This window comes from Bos javanicus, chromosome 3 (assembly GCF_032452875.1).
Source record: "Bos javanicus breed banteng chromosome 3, ARS-OSU_banteng_1.0, whole genome shotgun sequence".
NCBI lineage: Eukaryota > Metazoa > Chordata > Mammalia > Artiodactyla > Bovidae > Bos > Bos javanicus.
The window spans coordinates 43,388,013-43,410,165 of record NC_083870.1 but is presented as its reverse complement, the minus strand read 5'-3'; the positions used below and the strand labels follow the sequence as shown (position 1 = coordinate 43,410,165).

Below are 22,153 nucleotides of genomic sequence, written 5' to 3'. Positions count from 1 at the left end.
ACTCTGGTGTACTGATTATTTTGAGCTGCATGCAATTGGAAAACATCAAACGCAAGGAGAGGTTAACTGAACTCTCATTTACCTGAAGACATCCAAAAGGAACTCAAGTGCCATAAGCTCCCTCCCCAGAAGACAGTCTGAGTTCTAGAGAAGATTGACTCTTATCACAGAAGTGAAGTGAAGTGAAGTGAAGTGGTGCAGTCATGTCCGACTCTTTGCGACCCCATGGGCTGTAGCCCACCAGGCTCCTCAGTCCATGGGATTTTCCAGGCGTGAATACTGGAGTGGGTAATTCGTAACACAGACAGACAAACTTTTGTCACAAACTATCATCAGTCAGTCAGTCCAGTCGGTCAGCTGTGTCTTGCTCTTTGCGGCCCCATGGACTGCAGCACACCGGGCTTCCTTGTCCATCACCAACTCCTGGAGTTTACTCAAACTCATGTCCATCGAGTCAGTGATGCCATCCAACCATGATCAAACTATCACACCTCCCACATTTTCCACGAAGAGCCCATTTATCTTTCCTAAAAATGGTTTACTCTCCCTTAAGAGGCTTCCTTCCCTCCTACTCTTTTACTTTTAAACACTGTATTGTCCTGGCAAACATCTTTAATACTATAAACTCTATACGACACCTAACGTGTTGTTACCGCAGAATGTACGAACAGACACATTGTTAGAAATGTAGTGCCAGTGTTCTAGGTGCAGAATGGAACTGATATTCCATCTCTGCAAACAATTTTCAGTGTAATAAAGTGGTTTGGAACATGGGTTTTAGAATTAAACAGAGTTGGGATCAAATCATAGCTCTACCAATTACCAGCCATGTGGCCATGGGCAACTTAAACCTCCATGTATCTCAATGTTGCATGTGTCAACTGTGGATAATGATCTGTATGATTTAATGAGTTTACATAAATATAGCACATAAGCACAGAGAAAGCATTCAATCAATGATAGATGTTCAAGTTAAAGGGTGAATGCAATATAATGGCAGAAGTGAAGAAGTAAACTGAAGTTGCTCAGTTGTGTCCAACTCTTAGCGACCCCACGGACTGCAGCCTACCAGGCTCCTCCGTCCATGGGATTTTCCAGGCAAGAGTACTGGAGTGGGGTTGCCACTGCTTTAAGAAAGAGCAAAATACATAGGATTTTAAAAAATAAAACTAATGAGTCCCATTAAATGAATTGTTTTGAAAGTTTGGGTTCAAAATGTTTTAGTTGTTTAGAGAAGTGAGGAGTAATCTTACCTTTTAAAATAGAGGTTAGAGAAAGTCAAGTTAGCTATAAGGAGAACTCACAGCAATAGTCTAAAAATTGAGTTTATAGTAGACAGCACACTGAGGCATGAATCAGCTTTGATATAATCTTGATAATATTAAGTAACTAAATCATCAATTTGTAATTGTAAAGAGTATATGCTTTTTAAATATCACAGATACAAGTTGGCATAAGTGAGTCTGGTGAGGTCTCTTCAAGCAGAGGTCTGTCTACAGCCAAAGCACTCATAAATAGGACTTGGAGGTCACAAATACATTTTTCCTTATCAAAATTATCATGATACCCCAATCTTAAAAAGCAGGTTGAAACACCATGTTACAAAAGATAGTACCATAGAATATTATTTAAACAAGCATTAAGACAGGATTTTGTGTCCAATATTACTACTAAGATTTCTACTCTTGATCCCTTGCACTCTAGATGCAATTATTTTCTTTACTTGAAAAATGTACAAAATAGATGTTATACTCCTAAAAAACTTTTCATTAGGTAATTTTCTTACTCATAGTATAACTGGTTTTCTCGGCACTAGAACAAGGAATAATACAAACAAATTCAGTATTACTATAATTTTTTTTTTTTTTTGGCTGTGCTGGGTTCTAGCTGTGGCATGTGGGATCTAGTTCCCCAAACAGGGAGTAAACTTGGGCCCCCTGCATTGGGAGCATGAAGTGTTAGCCATTGGACCACTAGGGAATGAATACCTTACTATAAATTCTTGTTTAAGACAAGGTACATGAGATATTTAGAAACCTTTTCTATTTCCATAATTTAAAAAGAGGCATATATAAATTTCTTAAAAAACAATCCACTATTCTATAGGCTCGCTTATTTGATATACAGGATTATGCTTCATAGTTATTCTTACAATAAAAGATTTAATACAAATTATAAAAAATATAAATATAAAAGCAAAAAGGTACACACAGAAAATAAAACTAGCATGCAAGACAATTACTCAGAATGCACTATGAATAGCAAATGAAATAGTTAGCAATGATCATTTTTCTATAAGGAAAATTACCAGATAATTTTTACTCTTGCAATCTATCCAATCCTGTTAAGTTTTTATAAATAACACATTGCACATACAAAAAATATAAAATTTGTTGAGTGTTGAAATACATATATATCCATAACCATCACTGCAATCAAGTCACTGGATGTATCTATCACCCCTCAGAGTTTCCTTGTATTCCTTAGTAATTCTTCCTTCTCAAACCTTCCCGCCTCCCTACTCTATCAGCAGGCAACCACTAATTGGTTTGCTGTCATTATAGATTAGTCTGGATTTTCTAAAATTTTATTAATCTCCAAAATATATAAGCAACTCATGCAGCTCAATATAAAAAAACAACCCAATCAAGAAATGGGCAGAAAGACCTAAACAGATATTTCTCCAAAGACACACAGATGGCCAACAAACACATGTAAAGATGCTCAACATCACTCGTTATTAGAGAAATGCAAATCAAAACTACAACAAGATATCACCTCATACCGGTTAGAATGGCCATCATCAAAAAAATCTATAAACAATAAATGCTGGAGAGGATGTGGAGAAAAGAGAATCCTCTTGCGTTGTTGGTGGGAATGTAAATTGATATAATCACTATGGAGAACAATATGGAGGTTTCTTATTAATTAAAATTAAAACTACCATATGACCCGGAAATCCCACTACTGGGCATATACCATAATTCAAAAAGACACACGTCTCCCAGCATTCATTGCAACACTATTTACAACAGCCTGGACATGGAAGCAGCCTAAATGTCTATCAACAGATGAATGGATAAACAAGATGTGGTACATATATATAATGGAATAATATTATTCAGTCATAAAAAGGATCAAACTTGGGTAATTCGTAGTGATGTGGATGAACCTACAGTTTGTCATACAGAGTGAATAGGTCAGAAAGAGAAAAATAAATACCATATGTTAATGCATACGTATGGAATCTAGAAAAATGGTACTGATGAACCTATTTGCAGGGCAGGAATCTAGATGCAGACGTAGAGAACAGACTTGTGGACACAGGGGAGGAAGGAGAAGGACAGATGAATCCAGAAGCTACTATTGATATATGTATACACTACCCTGTGTAAAATAGCTAGCCAGTGCGAAGCTACTATATGGCACAAGGAACTCAGCTTGGTAATCTGTGATGATGACCTAAAGGGGAAGGATGGGGGTGGAGGGATGGGTGGGAGGGGATATATGTCCACATATAGCTAATTTACTTCATGGTATAGCAGAAACTAACACAACATTGTAAAGCAATTATACTCCAATTAAAAACTAAATTAATATACATAGAATCATATAGCATGTTCTTTTTATTTCTGGTTTCTTTGACTCAGAATAATTTTTCAAGATTCATCCATGTCATACAGGAAATTAATTTCTGTAAAAAAGTTATTTAGAAAAACATACCCCTCGCCTGAAAAAGTTTTTGATTTTATAATTTGCTATATCAAGACTTACTAAGTTGGATTTCACTGGGGATACCAAAAGAAGCTTTAAAAATAAAAGCAAACAATAAAATCCCCCTCAAATCCCAATTGCTCACTTGTTCATACACAGTCATCCCTGGGAATCCACAGGCTCTAGATTCATGGATTCAACCAACTGTTGATTGAAAATATACAGAAAAAAATTCCAGACAGTTCCAAACAGCAAATCTGAATTTGCTGAATGCCAGCAACTATTTACATAGTATTTACACTGTATTAGGCATTACAAGTAATCTAGAGATGATTTAAAATATAGGCTATATGCAAATACTATAGTATTTCATATAAGGGAGATGGGCATCTGCAGGTTTTGGTATCCGTTTGTGTGCGTATGTGTCTTGAACCAATCCTTTGCAAATACCAAGAGACTACTATAATCTGCTTTTGTGAATGGCCGAGATAGATACCTAACCTGGTCTACAGCACCTGATTGGTTATTGTAACTTACTGACATCCACAGTAATGTTTAGCATCTTTGCTTGTTTCAGTTTATATCAAGAATATAATTCTTTCCTTTTAAGGTCTTAACTGAATGATTAAAAAAAAACACCTATATCTATTATCTTGTTGACACATCAAAATAATTCTGTACTTATTTCAGCTAATTAAAAAAATTATTTGCTTATTTCTGGCTGTGTTGGGTCTTCACTGCTATGCAGGCTTTTCTCTAGTTGCAGCAACCAGGAGCTACTCTCTAGTTGCGGTGTGCGGGTTTCTCATTGCAGGGGCTTCTCTTGTTGCTGAGCACAGGCTCAACAGTTGTGGTGCATGAGGCTAGTTGCTCCGCAGCATGTGGGATCTTCCCAGATCAGGGATTGAATCCGTGTCTCCTGCATTGGCAGGAGGATTCTTTACCGCTGAGACAACAGGGAAGCCCCTATTTCAGGTAATTTTTAAAAATAAAGTCTTTCTTGTTTTTAATATTCCTAAATCGTGCCTTTCAATAGAAATCTGAAATCAAGACAAAAGGAAACACCCCTAGAACCCAGATCAGGGTCTTTTATGCATTGCACATTAAAAGAACAAGAGCTCCTAAAGGAAGAGATGATTCCAGGTCTAGGCAGGAAAAGTACAAGATGATGCCAAAAGCATGGAAGTTTTTGAAAATTAACAGGGTCGTGTTAAAAGAACACACAGCAACCACCTTGAAATGGTCACCACTATTAATAATTAGAAGTCAAATAAATAATAAGAAAGCTTCAAGAAGTTTTGGATGCAACATGTTATAGTGAAAAATATTCTGGACAAAAACTCAGGACATCTGAATTCTAAATTTGGCTTTATGACTGCCATGGGCAAATCACCCAACACTGAACTTCTTAAACTGGATTACCTCATGAATAAGAACAAATAAAACATTAAGCGTGAAACATTTTATAAACTGTGAAGTGTGCCTATGACATTAGTTATATTATTGTACAGACTGAAGGACTAAGAGTCAGCCAACCACTGTAGTTCAGACTCCTTCTAAACTTCCCAACTTCACTATATTGAAAGGGCTTCATCTCAGCACTTCCAGAGAGATTGCTGGCTTAGGTTTGCATCACAGAATTATGGTCCCCCCTGCCCCTCCTCCACATCAAAGCTTCCTAGATGACAAAACCTTGGTATATCACACCAATGCCAAACGGAACTTCTGATGTAGAGGGTCAGCTATTTGTTAGCATAGCGACAGCGCACAGCTTTAATTTTCCTATAACATTCTCATAATGAATTCCCTTTTGTCAGAACACCTAATGATTATAAGTTCCATGGCTGCTGCTGCTTCTGAGTGCTAGTTTCTTTGCTTCCCACTCTGGTTTTCCCTCTTTTCTACTTCTCTTTAAAAATTTGGCTTTTATAACCACCACCAATGAGAATGTGTTTTGGTTTCATATCAGTGGCAAACAGAGCAACCCCATCATGTGAGATTTAATCTTTGCACATTCCAATTTTTATTAGTGACCAGTGTTCAAAGCTTGAATCTTTCATTCCCAAGAGAGTTTGTTGCTTCTTTGAACATAAGGTTTCCAGAAGGCAGACCTCCAGATAAATAAAGTATTACTATACATGCTTTTTTTTGGAGAAGGCGATGGCAGCCCACTCCAGTACTCTTGCCTGGAAAATCCCATGGACAGAGGAGCCTGGTAGGCTGCAGTCTGTGGGGTCGTGAAGAGTCGGACACGACTGAGCGACTTCACTTTCACTTTTCACTTTCATGCACTGGAGAAGGAAATGGCAACCCACTCCAGTGTTCTTGCCTGGAGAATCCCAGGGATGGGGGAGGCTGGTGGGCTGCCGTCTATGGGGTCGCATAGAGTCGGACATGAGTGAAGCGACTTAGCATACATGTTTTTATATCTAGTAATACTGATGCTTACTCCTTAGAAGGAAAACTATGACAAACCTAGACAGTGTATTAAAAAGCAGAGACATCACTTTGCCAACAAAGGTGTGGATAGTCAAAGCTATGGTTTTTCCAGTAGTCATGTATGGATGTGAGTTGGACCATAAAGAAGGCTGAGTGCCAAAGAATTGATGCTTTTGAATTGTGGTGCTGGAGAAGACTCTTGAGAGTCCCCTGCACTGCAAGGAGATCAAACCAGTCAATCCTAAAGGAAATCAACTCCGAATATTCATTGGAAGGACTGAAGCTGAAGCTGAAACTCCCAATACTTTGGCCACCTGATGCAAAGAGCCAACTCATTTGAAAATACCCTGATGCTGGGAAAGATTGAAGGCAAAAGGAGAAGGAAGTGGCAGAGGATAAGATGGTTAGATAGCATCACTGACTCAATGGACATGAATCTGAGCAAGCTCCAGGAGGTGGTGAAAGGCAAGGAAGCCATGCGGGCTGCAGTCCATGGGGTTGCAAAGAGTTGGACACAACTTAGCTACTGAACAACAACAACAAATACATGTTTTTAACATGGTAACTGGTCAAACGATAATCATGTATCACAGAATACCTTTCTATTTTCCTTATCTCAGTTCTAAACCCTCAAATCAAATCCTGTAAATTATTCAAGGGAAACTCCACTTTGAACTGGTACCCAATGACAAAAGAACACCATTAATCAATTTGGCAAGATAGATAAACATATACATATATATACAGTACCTTTTAAAGCTTCCGTTTCTATGTCTACTAATGGCTTTCCCACATAGGCAGTATCATCTAGATTATAATACAGTTTTTTAATGACTCCATCATAACGACTAGTGATAGTAACAGAAGCTTTATCACTTTGAACTTCACAGATGCTATCAAACTGAGACACTGTATCTCCTTCTTTTACATACCTAAAAGAAAAAGCCATAAGACACTTTTACATGAACCATAGTACAGATCATCTGAAACAATAAAAATGCTACACTGAATTAGATGAGTATCCATGGAGCCCAGTATTGAGTCCCAAATGATACACTGAAGGATGTTTCAGAAGAGACTACAATGGCTTTCAGAGGTTCTTTGATGCTTCTTTAAGAAGTATAAATTTTTAAAAAACAATGAAATATTTGTAATTTATAATCCAAAAATTTAATTAATGTATCAGGTTTTTCTGCCTCACCCATTTCTTAGATGAAATATGAAAAATGTATTTTAAAAGTGTTATTTTCTTTTATTGTCTCAGCCTTCATCACATTTTAAGGGATACCTATTATTTCTAGAATTAAATTTTAAAAACTGATGTCCTCAATATACATTTACTATACTTTTATAAATTGTAGTTTGAGTTCTTTGTCTTTATCTCTAACATGGCTAATTAATTTCAGAGTCAGCCTCTTCTGACCTGAGATCCATCACTCTTTCCTTGATCCCACAATGCCACAGAGACACAATTGCAAGGTACATTTCTGTGATTATGGTTCTCTCCTAACCTACAGAGCAATTATAATGAAAACTACAAGGAAAGAATGTTTAGGTATCTAAACGAGGTTCTTAAAAGGATCTTTAACAGTATAAAATTGTGGGAGACAATCTATTGACTCACCTTAACTGCTAGTTCTTGAAACCTTTGAAAATTAGTTCAGTACTCGGAGGTGTTTCTGTTTTTCCAGAAAGGGAAAGAAAGAAAAGGGGTAGAAGGATGCCTAAGTAGAGGTCTTTTTAATTTTTGTTTCAAGCCTCTTTCTTTTTTACTTTTTTTTAAAACCTTTGAAACAGTATTCTTTGATTCATGTCTTTTGTTTTAATATTTTATAAAAATATAGGCAAACTCTCAGGTAATGGTGAGTCAAATGTACTTGCATTCTTGCTGAAATCATTTTTAATAAACACACCTTAGACTACATAACGATTTTAAAACAGTTTGGAAAGAAGCTCTAAGTTCATTCATTAACACCTTTTCAAAACACATGTTCATATCAACTTAGCATCTTTTAGAGACTAATTTATCTATTTTTAGCTGAAGTGAAGAGTAGGCAGTGAAAAAAAAACTTAAAAAGAGGAAAAAACAAACCTTAATAAATTACACTGAATAAAATGCCCTGATGTATGATGAACTGTGCCACCAGTATATTGGCAACATAAACTAGATTTACCTTAAAGCTTAAAAAATATATTTTTTATGTTATAAAGAAAGGTATTTCACTTTAAATAGATTGCTATTTATTTGTACTCAAATTACTTTTATACTTACTTAAAAAAATTTCAGAATAACTTACCATTCTTTAACAGTTACTTCTCTAATACCTTCTCCAATGTCTGAGAGTTTGAACTGAACAATCTGTCCCTGGAGAGCTTCCAAAACAAATAAGAAATGATGGTCATTAAATACATAACGTACTGCTAATAGACAGATACTTTAACATCTAAAATTAGAAAATATTCTCAAACAGAGGCAGAAACTATTCTATTTCATAGATTCAAAACAGCATTTTATAATGTTTAAAAGCATAACCATCATTCATAACCATCAAAGATTTATATAAATTACTCAGTGACAAAGACCTGTTGATACTGCCAAAGAATTATCATTTTCCAATTTCCAAAATAATGTTGTTTTACAAGAGTATAGAAGGCCGTTCCAACAAATGAGATTTTGCACTAATAGCAATGAACAAAAAATAGAACTGGATATTGTACAAAGGCAGATTCAGCTGGATTTCCTTGCTTTATGTTATGAAACTATAATAAACATTAATGACCCGCTCTTAAATCTCTTGTCTTCATATAACTCTTCTCACTCCCAGTGCCTAAAAATCAGGCAGATCCATATTAGAAGACTTGGGAAATTCTTAATCTGCCCAAATAATGTTCTGCCAGCTTATTAAATTTTAGTTTTCTATGTCATCTTTCCATTTTTTTTTTAAACTCCTTTTTGAAGTTCTACATCCTTTTTATGACACATAGATGCCAATGATACTTTATGGTAATTATTCCCAAGACAGACATTATTTCTGGTCAACAGAAAGTGTGTATGGATCATCTCGCTTTTCTAAATTAATGAATAGCTCTGAAGTGACTGAAGAATGCTCCTCTCTCTTTTTCTTTGTTCAGTCGCTCAGTCATGTTCAACTCTTTGGGACCCCATGGACTGAAGCATGCCAGGCTTCCCTATCCTTCACTATCTTGTAGAATTTGGTGAAACTCATGTCTATTGAGTCGGTGATGCCATCCAACCATCTCGTCCTCTTCTCCTCCTGCCCTCAATCTTTTCCAGCATCAGGGTCCTTTCCAATGATTAGAATACTATTAAACAAAATTGCTTATAAAACACATGTTAAGGTAGGAAACTTTTCTTTAAGAAATATGAGATTAGTACTTAAGAAATACAAAAATATTTTGATAAGAATGGCCTTTTGTTTCCATTCCAGTAATTTGTGTTCTCACAGCCTGCTGCTCATAGTATAAATGCGAACCCTTTTGAAAAACAGTTTTGGCATTAAGTATCAAAAACCTTAAAAAAAACACAAAAACTCTGTATCTTTGATTCCATAAGTAATTTTAAGATTTTTTTCCCCTGAAGAAATAGAGAGGTACACAAAGATTTCTGCTCAGGAATAGTTATCATGGAGTTACATAAGAACTGGAAACTAACTGAAGTAACCAAAAAATGACAAGTAATTATACCATGGCACCTCTACAAAAAGCAATATTATGTAAGGAACAGCTTGTGCAAGGGCATGGAAATACGATAACGTAGAGCATGGTCAGGGAATGACAAACAGTTCTGTACAGCTGATGAAAGGATACGTGGCAAGAAATAAGCCCGGGCTTAAGACTTTGTGTGCCATGAGGAAGTGGGGTGTTTGGAATTTATCCTAGAGGTAATCAGGAAAGTGAAAATGCAAGTTGCTTAGTCATGTCCAGCTCTTTGTGATCCCATGGACTATACCCATGGACTACACAGTCCATGGAATTCTCCAGGCCACAATACTGGAGTAGGTAGCCTTTCCCTTCTCCAGGGGATCTTCCCAACTCAGGGATCGAACCCAGGTCTCCCACATTGCAGGAGGATTCTTTACCAGCTGAGCCACAAGCGAAGCCCAAGAATACTGGAGTGGGTAGCCTATCCCTTTTCCAAAGGATCTTCCCAACCCAGGAATCAAACCAAGGTCTCCTGTGGTGCAGGAGGATTCTTTACCAACTGAGCTATCAGGAAAGCCCAGGTAATCAGGAATCAGTGGTAAATAAATATGGTCTTAAATTCTTTTGAAGCTGTTCCCCAAAACGGTAAAGTTTACTTTACCACTACTTAAATCTATGCTGGCCCATAACTTGTTCTGACCAATAGAATATAGCAGAAGTAAAGTGTGAGTTCTGAAATTACAAGCCTCCCTATGACCTCTCAGACTCCCCCTTCTTCCTCCTGGAATGTGTCTTGAAATCCCCATATAAGGAAGCTGGTCTAGGTTACTGGAGGATGAGAGATGCTAAGTGGAGGAGAAAAAAGAGATGCCCCAGCCAAAACACAGCACCAACTGTCAGACATATGAATAAGACCACCTTGAACCTTCTAACCCAGAAGACCTTGTAGCTGAATCTAGTCACACTAGTGAGCCCAGGTGAAACCAGCAGAGGAACTGCACACCCAACCAACCCCCAAGGTGCTAAGGAACAATAAATCATTGTTCCTGTAAGCCACTAAGTTGTGGGGAAGGTTATTATTTAGCAATAATTAGCTGATAGGGAGTCTCATCTACAATTTCACATCTGTAACTTTGTATCTACAATTTCAGAGAAAAATATCCTTGGCAGGGGTGTGATAGAAAAGGTTGGGAAGGGGTGCAGAGAAAACAGGAGGTTATTGTAGATAAGAAATTGAAGTATAGAATTTAACATATTTATATATTTTCAAAGCTGTCTGAAAAGGAGAAGACAGGTTTAAAAAATATACAAGATATAATATCACTAGATCTTTGTAGTCAACTCAGTGTGAGACAAGAATCAGGATGGCTCCAGGTTTCTAGCTTAATTGTTTACTGCGTTAGGGAATAATAGGAAGAGGATATATCCTAAGTATGTACAGCAATGCCCTTGGCACATAGTAGGTGATCAATCAGTTATCTGTGTTGAATGGCTGTACTCTCACAACAAAACAAAGTTGTATAATACTATGATTACTCTGTTTCCAGATGATTAAACAGACAAATTAAGTAATTTGCTTGTGGTCACATAGCTAGCACCTGGTAGACCAAAGAATCCAAAGCCTGGGTCCCTTCACTGTTCACCCAAAACTATCACAACATTGTTAATTGGCTATATTCCCCAATGCAAATTGTTTTTGGTGTTAAAAATAAATCAAATTAAAAATAAATAAATAAATAAACCCAAAGCTTGTGTTTAGAGACTAGAGTAAGAAGTTGGAGTTTCTGCTTGAATTGCCTTTATTTTCTCTGAGAAGAGAAAATATCAACTTTTAAAAATAGAAATCTTCTTCTTAATGGTGAAGATATGGTTTACATATTTTCGGGTGCTGTGGACGATGACATACACAAGGAATAGGAGGACTAATTTATATCAGGGGTTAGATTCCACTGAAATCCTTTTTTCTCCCCCCATCACCAGCACAGACTAAGGCACCAAGTATCGGTCAAAAGCTTAATGATGGAACAAAGGTCTAGGGGTCACCAGGGTTCTAAATAGAACCCTGAACAGAACAGCAGAAAAAAAATGTTTTTTTTCCTCCTTTTGCCATATCTAATACTTAAAGTCTCAAGTTCTTTGCAAGAATAGAAAAAGTTGAAGAAAGGTAATTAAGTGGTGGAAGCCAGAGAACTTCCTCTTGAGGAGCACCTCACATTGCTTTCATCACGCTATCTTAACATGACAGATTGAGTGCCTCAGAGAACAAAAATAATAATACAGTGAGTAGAAGGACATAGTTCACTAAATCAACAACTTAAGTCATATCAGTGCTGACTATTGCATTTAGGTAAGTCATATGATAAAGAACAGAGGACCCAAGAGAACACTTAGATGTTAAACACAGAGAACACATTCACAGCATTATAGAGACCCAGTATTAAGGGAAAGTATGTGAAAGGGGAATGGGAGGTGGGGGTGCAAAAAAAAAAAAAAGAAAATGAGAATTGGATAGATGTGTGGAGAGCAAGGAGGGCCAGACTAAAACTAAAAGGTCAACTCTTTTACTGTGGTAAGTCTTCAATTACTGAATAAATATACAAAACATTATTTTGTATAGGCTATTTTGAGATCATACTTACCAGCAGTTGTTTTTAGCCACTGATGTGGATGACTGTACTTGAATGGAGGATAACCAAAGAAACACACATATTTTGGCTTCAAAACATGAACATTACCACATGTTTGAAAGTAGCGGACACAAATCTAGAGACGAGAAAACAAAAAATTAAGAACTATAAAAAAAAAAAAGAGCTTTTAGAAATTATCTTAATGGCTTGTCTCTAAATATAAACTGAATTTCAAGTTTATTCTACAAGTAGAACAATCATTATCACAATGCAAACAGTATGAAATAATCTAGGCTGAAATCAGAATACTTGGCATCAGTGATGAGTTTAGAAGTATTTCTGGTCAAGAAACCAAAGGAATTCAAACCCTAGCATACAGAATATATTGTTGCTCATTTGTTTAGTAAAATTATATCCTTAGAGTCTGATTTCCGAGAAGGCAATGGCAACCCACTCCAGTACTCTTGCCTGGAAAACCCCATGGGCAGAGGAGCCTGGTAGGCTGCAGTCCATGGGGTCGCTAAGAGTCAGACACGACTGAGTGACTTCACTTTCACTTTTCACTTTCATGCATTGGAGAAGGAAATGGCAACCCACTCCAGTGTTCTTGCCTGGAGAATCCCAGGGACAGGGGAGCCTGGTGGGCTGCCGTCTATGGGGTCGCAGAGAGTCGGACACGACTGAAGCGACTTAGCAGCAGCAGCAGCAGCAACAGTAGAGTCTGATTTGCCCATATGCTTATTATCCTTGACTAAAAATCCCTATGAAAGTAAAAAAATTTTAAGTGTATTCTATATAAACACATCAGTGTAAGTATATTTGAGTCATTAAAGACTTCCTGAAATAAAAAGTGACTGCTACTATTTACAACAGCCAAGACACGGAAGCAACCTAAATGTCTATCAACAGATCAATGGATAAAGATGTGGTACACATATGTAATGGAATACTACTCAGCCATTAAAAAGAATGAAATAATGCCATTTGCAGCAACATGGGTGGACCTACAGGCTTTCATAATGAGTGAAGTCCGTCAGGCAGAGAAAGACAAATATTGTACCATACCACTTATCTGCAGAATCTAAACAAAAAAAAGATACAAATGTACCTATTTACAGAACAGAAACAGATTTCCAGACTTAGAAAATGAACTTATGGTTAACAAGGGGAGGGGTCAGTGTGGGGTAGGGACAGATGGGGTCTGGGATTGACAGGTAGACACTGCTAAATTTAAAATTAATAACCAACAAGCACCTACGGTATAGCACAAAAAACTCTGCTCAATATTAATGTAACAACCTAAATGGGAAAAGAATTTGAAAAATATATAACTGATTCGCTTTGCTGTACACCTGAAATTAACACAACATTGTTAATCAACTATACTCCAACATAAAATAAAAAAGTTAAAAGTGACTGCTAGCATTTAAATACACTGAAAAACACATGTAGTATTGTACCCAAATGTTTTCTTACAGTAATTCATAGATTAAATTTAACTATTTTATATAAAATTTTAGTATAATACAATGTTACAGAAAAAAAAATTAAAGTAGGGCTGAATGTATTTCATTTGATAAATCATATATATATAATCTAAGTGTGTAAAAGGTACAATTTTTTTTGAAAGTTAACATTTCAATGATATGAAATGTTATGGCAACACACTATTCCAAAAATATTCCAGTATTTTTGCCCAGGAAATCCCTGATTAACTACATCACACTTTTTTAAATTTTTATACAATTTAAAAATATTACAGTTTAAAATTATTACAAAGTTTTGACTATATTCCCCATTTTGTACAATACATCCTTGAACCCATCTTATATCTTCCATACTCCTACCCTACATTGCCCTCCCTTCCACTGGAAACCACTAGCTTGTTCTCTATATCTTCAAGTCTGCTTCTTTTTTTGTCCTATTTACTAGTTTATTGTATTTTTTAGATTCTACACATCAGTTCAGTTCAGTTCAGTAGCTCAGTCGTGTCCGACTCTTTGTGACCCCATCAATTGCAGCATGCCAGGCCTCCCTGTCCATCACCAACTTCCAGAGTTCACTCAAACTCATGTCCATTGAGTCGGTGATGCCATCCAGCCATCTCATCCTCTGTCGTCCCCTTCTCCTCCTGTCCTCAATCCCTCCCAGCATCAGAGTCTTTTCCAATGAGTCAACTCTTCACATGAGGTGGCCAAAGTACTGGAGTTTCAGCTTCAGCATCATTCCTTCCAAAGAACACCCAAGAGCAATCTCCTTTAGAATGGACTGGTTGGATCTCCTGCATCCAAGGGACTCTCAAGAGTCTTCTCCAACACCACAGTTCAAAAGCATCAATTCTTCGGCACTCAGCCTTCTTCACAGTCCAACTCTCACATCCATACATGACCACAGGAAAAACCATAGCCTTGACTAGACAGACCTTTGTTGACAAAGGAATGTCTCTGCTTTTTAATATGCTGTCTAGGTTGGTTATAACTTTCCTTCCAAAGAGTAAGCGTCTTTTAATTTCATGGCTGCAATCACCATCTGCAGTGATTTTGGAGCCCAAAAAATATACATAAAATCTACACATAAGCAATATCATATAGTACCTTTTTCTCTCTGACTTATTTCACTTAGCATAATGCTTTTCAAGTCCATTCATGTTGTTGCAAATGGCAAAATTTTCATTCTTTTCTATAGCTGAGTAGTATCTCATGTCTTCTTGAACCATTCATCTGTGGACAGACACTTAGGTTGCTTCCATATCTTAGAAATTATAAACAATGTTGCTATGAACATTACAGTATATGTACCTTTTCAAATTACTGTTTTGTTTTTTCAGATATGTACCCAGGAGTGGCACTGCTGGGTAACATGGTAGTTCTATTTTTAGTTTTTTGACAAACCTCCCTACTGTTTTCCACAGTGGCTGCACCAATTTACATTTGCACCAACAGTGTATGAGGGCTCCCTTTTCTCCACATCCTTGCCAATATTTGTTTTTTGGGTTCTTTTTGATGATAGCCATTTTGACAGGTGTGAGGTGATATGATATCCCAATGTGGTTTTACTTTGCATTTCCCTGATGATAGCAATATTGAGCATCTTTTCATGTGCCTGTTGACCATCTGCATTTCTTCTTTGGAAATATGTCTATTCAATTTTGCCCATTTTTTTAATGCTGAGTTGTATGATATGGCTTGATCAAATTTATCAAAGGCAGCAATGGAAGGAGCTCAAGGACCAAATTGTTGATGACGGGAAATGTGAGATCGAGGAGTTTGAACTCACACATTATGGGTTATTGTGAGTATGTATGTGTATATGTGTTTATTAGATTATAACAGTAAAGCCTGGAGGGGCTTCTCTGTTGGCTCAGTGGTACAGAATCCACCTGCCAGTGCAGGAAATGTGGGTTTGATCCCTGCGCTGGAAAGATCCTCTGGAGAAGGAAATGGCAACCTACTCCAGTATTCTTGTCTGGGAAATCCCATGGACACAGGAGCCTGAGCTACAGTCCATGGGGTCGTAAAAGAGTCTTAGTGACTAAACAATACTAACAACAATGCCTGAAGAGAAAGGACAAAGTTAAGAAACTATTATTGTATTTGAGTCATGAAATCACAGGCTCTTTGCTGAGATAATGACTGGAAAAAGAAAGAAAGCAACATAAATGCAAAATGATTACTAGCAATTGGATGTCTATTAAGAGAAGGCTAAAACACAGTAGTGAAGCTGCTGACTAAAAGGATAAAAAGGAAGGGAGAAGGAGAAAAAAAATTTTTCAAGTAGGGAAAGACTTTTTTTATACAAATAACACAGCAAAAAATAAAAAGTAATGAAAAGAGGATTTAACAGACTCTCATAATAAGGAAATAAATTAGTAATAATTCATTAGGCAGTCGTTGAGCACACTATAAAGACAGGATTATTCTGCACTCATGAATTCAAAGCTAAATAAGAAATAGAATAGTCTCTGAATTCAAATTACTGCAGGAAGACAGACAAAATAGATAAATTCAGGATGATAGGGTAAGTAATCAAGAGTCAAATGCATGATGCCATAGGAAAGTATAAACATAATATAATAAGGCTTTCTTAATAATTTAGGTGGTAAGATCTCTTGCTGTTTATGATTTTTTTAATAACACATGGAAAAAAACAGACTTTTTTACTAAGCAGTTCAACAAAGGTTCACTGAGTACCTACTATGTGCCAAGCACTTAGGATCAGAGAACAAAATTGCTGTGATTCCTTCCTTTATGGAATGTGTAGCCCATACTATGAAAGATAAAAACAGGACTACCGGTAATTACAATAGTGTCATAATGGGAGAAGGGGAGAAGTAGTGTTAAGAAAACACAAAGGAGAAAACTTACCCGGAGAAAGTGAAGCAAGACCTAAGGGATGAGTAGGAGTCAGCCAAGGGGTAAAATGTGTTGCAGATAAGGCTATAGGGAATTAAGGCAAGAGTCTTTGGAACAGAGGAAATATATGTGCAAAGGTCTGGAGGATAGAGAAGAAGGGAGAACAATGTGCTTAATTAACTGAAATTGTTCAATATTCTTCTAGCATAGCTTAGAGTGAGCTAAGGGTGACGTTTCAAGACTGGGTTTTAGGTGCCTGGAAAATCCCATGGATAGAGGAGCCTGGTAGGCTGCAGTCCATGGGGTCGCTGAGGGTCAGATACGACTGATCGACTTCACTTTCCTGCATTGGAGAAGGAAATGGCAACCCACTCCAGTGTTCTTGCCTGGAGAATCCCAGGGATGGGGGAGCCTGGCGGCTGCCGTCTATGGGATCACAGAGAGTCGGACACGACTGAAGTGACTTAGCAGCAGCAGCAGCAGTAAGGAACGAAGCCTGGAGAGATTGGAAAGATTCAGATCATAAATAGCTTCATAGTCATTTGAATTCTGAATATTTTGCTGAGAGCAGTTTTAAGCAAGGAAATGACACTCTTAAATTTATGTCCTACTTTATAAAATGACTCTGGCCATGCTCTGGAGAATAGGTTGGAAAAGTACAACATTAGAGGCAGAAAGTCCAGTTGAGGAAGGTCCAGGATATCTGCAGCTGGCGACAAGGTGTAGAACAATGACTAGATTTTTGAGAGACTTCTAGGCTAGAAGAAACAGGTTTGAGGGTTTAGTTCTAGAGCCTAGAGTCTGATGTATCTTGGAGGCATTATAGGAATCACTGTGAAACAGCTAAAGGCTAGCCCTTCCAAACTCTCTTGGGCTAGTAGTGGCCAAGTTACATCACTATCAATGAGTCTGGCTGGTACCTCCTCTTCCTCCTTCCTGCCCTGAATACAAAGTTGTAGAGCCCTGATAATGATGAGCCACTTAATCAACCCCAGCTGCCATCTAACTTTCATATGCTTTGTATACACAGATAATTTCCCATTTACTGGTTGGGTTTATTACCTACAGCTGAAAAATACCTAATATACATGACATTTGGAGATTTTCAGGGCAGTAAGATATATGGGTCTGCAATAGAGCTGGCTGGAAGACTGGGGGATCATCAGCATATAAATGGCAACTAAAATTCAAAGTGGATGAGGTAACCCAGGAACTGCAAGAAGTACACAGATGGCCAAAGTCACAATCCTGAGAAACACCAGTGATTAAAAGTTGATCAGGGAAAGTGGAGAAGATTGGGATGAAGTGTTCAGAGATGTAGGAAGAATACTGGGAAGCTGGTGTCACAGAAGCCAAGGATGAAGAACTTTCAAAAGAATATCTAGTGAGGTGCTGCGGAGAACTTATTTCTTCTGGTTACCTCCTTTTTGTGTCTGTGCTCAGTCACATCCAGCCCTTTGCAACGACATGGACTGGAGCCCACCAGGCTCCTCTGTCCATGGGACTCTCCAGGCAAGAGTACTGGAGTGGGTTGCCATTTCCTCCTCCAGGGTATCTTCACCATCCAGGGATGGAACACTTAAAGTCTCCTGCATTGGCAGGAGGATTTTTTTTTTAAACACGGCGCCACCTGGGAAGCCTTATCTCCTAATTAGTTGTCACAAATCTCAAATTACATACGATCCATTGGGAAACTTGTGACCCCCCAAGACCCCTTCTATGTGTTCCTGTAGTTATATGTACTTGCGCCATCTTTTCACGCAGTGCTGTAATTGTTTGTCTAATGTCTCTCTCTCTCTACCCGCTATGCCCCACCACAAAGATGTAATTAAACTCTGAGAGGACAGAGATCAGTGTCTTTCTTATACATATTTCCATCCCCAATTCCTGGTACCTGGTATAGAGCAAGCTTTTGAAAGGTTTTTGTAAGATCAGGGATCAAACGCTGTAGGAAAATCCGGAACAGCGGACCCAGGAAGAAAAAAAAAAAAACAACTCTATGCAAATAGATGAAACACTACGATCACTGGGATGTTAACTGTTTGGTGCTAAAAGGCTGTATGAAAGGGGAGAAATGAAGGGGAAATGTTGGTGGGTCGTAGCTCTGGTGATTTAAAAGGTTGGAAAGATACTGGTGCAAACATGGGACACAAGTCTAAGTCCAAAGAAGGAAACGAGCCTCCTAGATGCTCGGAGGCAAGGGCCTATGGTGTTACGGTTTTCTTGCCCAGTCTCTTCCTCTAGATTGTAAATTCCTCGAGGAGAGGGGTCGTATTATCAGTTCTGAAACAAAGTGGTGCTCAATAAATGTTTGACGAATATAGTATATTTCAGTATCCCCAGTGCCAAACACAATGCCCGGTACCCAGATGGTGCTCAACGAAAAGCTATTGGGCAAAGACCAGCTGGGCTTTGGGGTGCAAATGAAGCGGGAGGGAGAACGAGTCACGATAGATGGGCGCCTTGGTATAGATCGAGAGACTGGGTTTCCAGACAGGTTGGTTCGCCATCGTCGCTGCCCTTGGTTTTGCATACATCCCTCCACCTCTCCATCACGCGAGCCCTGTACGCGAGGCACTCGGAGGAAAAACCAAATCATCTCTCCCAGGCAACTCCAAATAAACCACTCCGTCCCGACCCCAGATGGGCCCAACCTACTTACCAGCTGCCCCGCAGCCCGGCTCCAGGTCCTCAGCACAAGCGCTGCAGCCATCTTACTCCGGAAATGACAACTGCTCTGAGGTTGGAGGAGTTGCCTCAGCCGCGGACAGACTGGGGGCGGGGAGGCGCGCCCCCACCTGACAGCCAACCAGGGAGCGGGGCGGGGCTGAGAAAACTCCCAGGGGTGGGTGGAGGGCACTGCTGAGGGGGAGGGGAGCGAAGTGGGGAGTGGGCCGTCCCAAATTTAATTTCAGGGAAAAAGTTGGGTGGGGCACTGCTGTGCAAGTACTTATGCGCCAACAACGATCATCTTTTCAGCCCAAGTAATGGGGGAGATAGAGTGTGTTAAGGAAACATAAAGGAAGGGCACTACCTGGAGAAATTTTGGTTGAACTAAGATCGGAAGAGTTAAGTAGGAAACAAACAAACCTTCCTTCAACTCGTATTGTAATCGCTTGATTATAGAAAACGGGACATTTCTATACATGCAAGACTCTGTAGAAGCAAGTGTTAGTCGCTCAGTCGTGCCCGACTCTTTGCGATCCCGTGGACTGCAGCCCACCAGGCTCCTCTATCTATGGGATTTTCCAGGCAAGGACACTGGAGTGGTTTGCCATTTCCTTTTCCAGGGGATCTTCCCGACCCAGAATAGAATACAGGTCTCCTGCACTGCAGGCAGGCTCTTTACCGACTGAGCTACCGGGGGAGCTAGTTGAATCAAGTCTATACTAGAATACTTCCTAATAACTGGCATTTTTCTTACTGGCATTGTGAGCTTGGTTACCAAAAGTGGCTTTTTTTTTTAATGGAAAATGAACAAGATTATTATATCGAAGACAAACGTCATCAACATTATCTTTCCTTCTTAGGGAATTTGTCAGATATAGCTGCCCAGCATATGCAATATATGTCACAGGCATACTACCTTGAATTATTTGCCTCTGGTAGAAATGTCAAATTGAGCTCAGTGGAAACAGTAAGGACAAGATCAGAGCTTTAATGGTCAATCCTCTTCACAGCAACTAAGAAATCCGTTTCTAGAAATGTCCAGGATGATATTTGTCTTTTTTCCCTCTTACATGGGAAAGAAAATCTGTACAGAAGTTTACAGCACTACAGAGAAAAACCCACAACAAAGACAAAATCATAAATCTCAACACTGAAGATTAGTGGCTCTAAAACAAAATCTCAGGTATTTCACAAATTCACTGTCTATACTACTCAAACTCAAACTTTCAATTTTGCCTTATGTGCCTTTCAGTATAGTTCTTACACACACACAACTGTAAGCAATAAATCTAAATAATTACCTTTATTAGAAAATCTGGGATAGTCAAATAACTTTGATTTTTTGTTTTAGCATTTCCCCTAATAAAACTAAAGAGCCTCTTGATGAAAGTGAAAGAGGAAAGTGAAAAAGTTGGCTTAAAACTCAATATTCAGAAAACTAAGATCATGGCATCTGGTCCCATCACTTCATGGCAAATAGACAGGGAAACAATGGAAATAGTGAGAGACTTTATTTTTCAGTTCAGTTCAGTTGCTCACTCGTGTCCAGCTCTTTGCAACCCCATGGACTGCAGCATGCCAGGCTTCCCTGTCCATCACCAACTCCCGGAGCTTACTCAAACTCATGTCCATTGAGTTGGTGATGCCATCCAATGCCTTATACTTCCTATAAGGTGGCCAAAGTACTGGAGTTTCAGCTTCATCATCAGTCCTTCCAACGAATACTCAGGACTTATTTCCTTTAGGATTGACTGGTTGGACCTCCTTGCAGTCCAAGAGACTCTCAAGAGTCTTCTCCAACACCGCAGTTGAAAAGCATCAGTTCTTCAGCGCTCAGCTTTCTTTATGGTCTAACTCTCACATCCATCCATGACTACTGGAAAAACCATAACTTTGACTAGACGGACCTTTGTTGGCAAAGGAATGTCTCTGCTTTTTAAAATGCTATCTAGGTTGGTCATAGCTTTTCTTCCAAGAACCAAGCGACTTTATTTTGGGGGGGGGGCGTCCAAAATCACTGCAGATGGTGACTGCAGCCATGAAATTAAAAGACAGTTGCTCCTTGGAAGAAAAGTTATGACCAACGTAGACAGCATATTAAAAAGCAGAGACATTACTTTGCCAACAAAGGTCTGTTTAGTCAAAGCTATGGTTTTTACAATAATCATGTATGGATGTGAAAGTTGGACCATAAAGAAAGCTGAGTGCCAAAGAATTGGTGCTTTTGAACTGTGGTGTTGGAGAAGACTCCTGAGAGTCCCTTGGACTGCAAGGAGATCCAACCAGTCCATCCTAAAGGAAATCAGTCCTGAATATTCATTGGAAGGACTGATGCTGAAGCTGAAGCTCCAATACTCTGGCTACCTGATGTGAAGAACTGACTCATTTGAAAAGACCGTGATGCTGGGAAAGATTGAAGGCAGGAGGAAAAGGGGATGACAGAGGATGAGATGGTTGGATGGCATCACGGACTCGGACATAAATTTGAGCAAGCTTCAGGAGTTGGTGATGGGCAAAGAAGCCTGGTGTGCTGCAATCCATGGGGTTGCAAAGAGTTAGACACGACTGAGTGACTGCACTGGACTAACTAACAAAACATTTTATAGACATTAATAATATGTTTCGTAATACTCCATGCATGTGTTTGTATAAAAAGATTAAGTACCTGTGGCCTTGAACTGAATTATT

The 22,153-nt window shown here is 38.6% G+C and overlaps 1 protein-coding gene across 4 annotated transcripts in view; it reads right to left on the bottom strand.

Annotated features, from left to right (window-relative positions):
* DBT (dihydrolipoamide branched chain transacylase E2) overlaps nt 1-19,566 on the bottom strand; it is a 40,535-nt gene extending 20,969 nt beyond the window's left edge. For 2 of the 4 annotated variants that reach the window (XM_061411058.1, XM_061411059.1), the window contains exons 1-4: nt 19,458-19,566; nt 12,456-12,579; nt 8,451-8,526; nt 6,904-7,085 (exon numbers count right to left, since the gene is read on the bottom strand). In XM_061411058.1, the coding sequence (XP_061267042.1) occupies nt 6,904-7,085; nt 8,451-8,526; nt 12,456-12,579; nt 19,458-19,508 (433 nt within the window). In that variant the 5' untranslated portion in view covers nt 19,509-19,566. Of the gene's footprint in view, nt 1-6,903; nt 7,086-7,777; nt 7,833-8,450; nt 8,527-12,455; nt 12,580-19,457 lie in introns of those variants that run through there. The other 2 variants (XM_061411061.1, XM_061411062.1) reach the window with 2 other exon arrangements.
* Nucleotides 19,567-22,153: the final 2,587 nt, after the last annotated feature.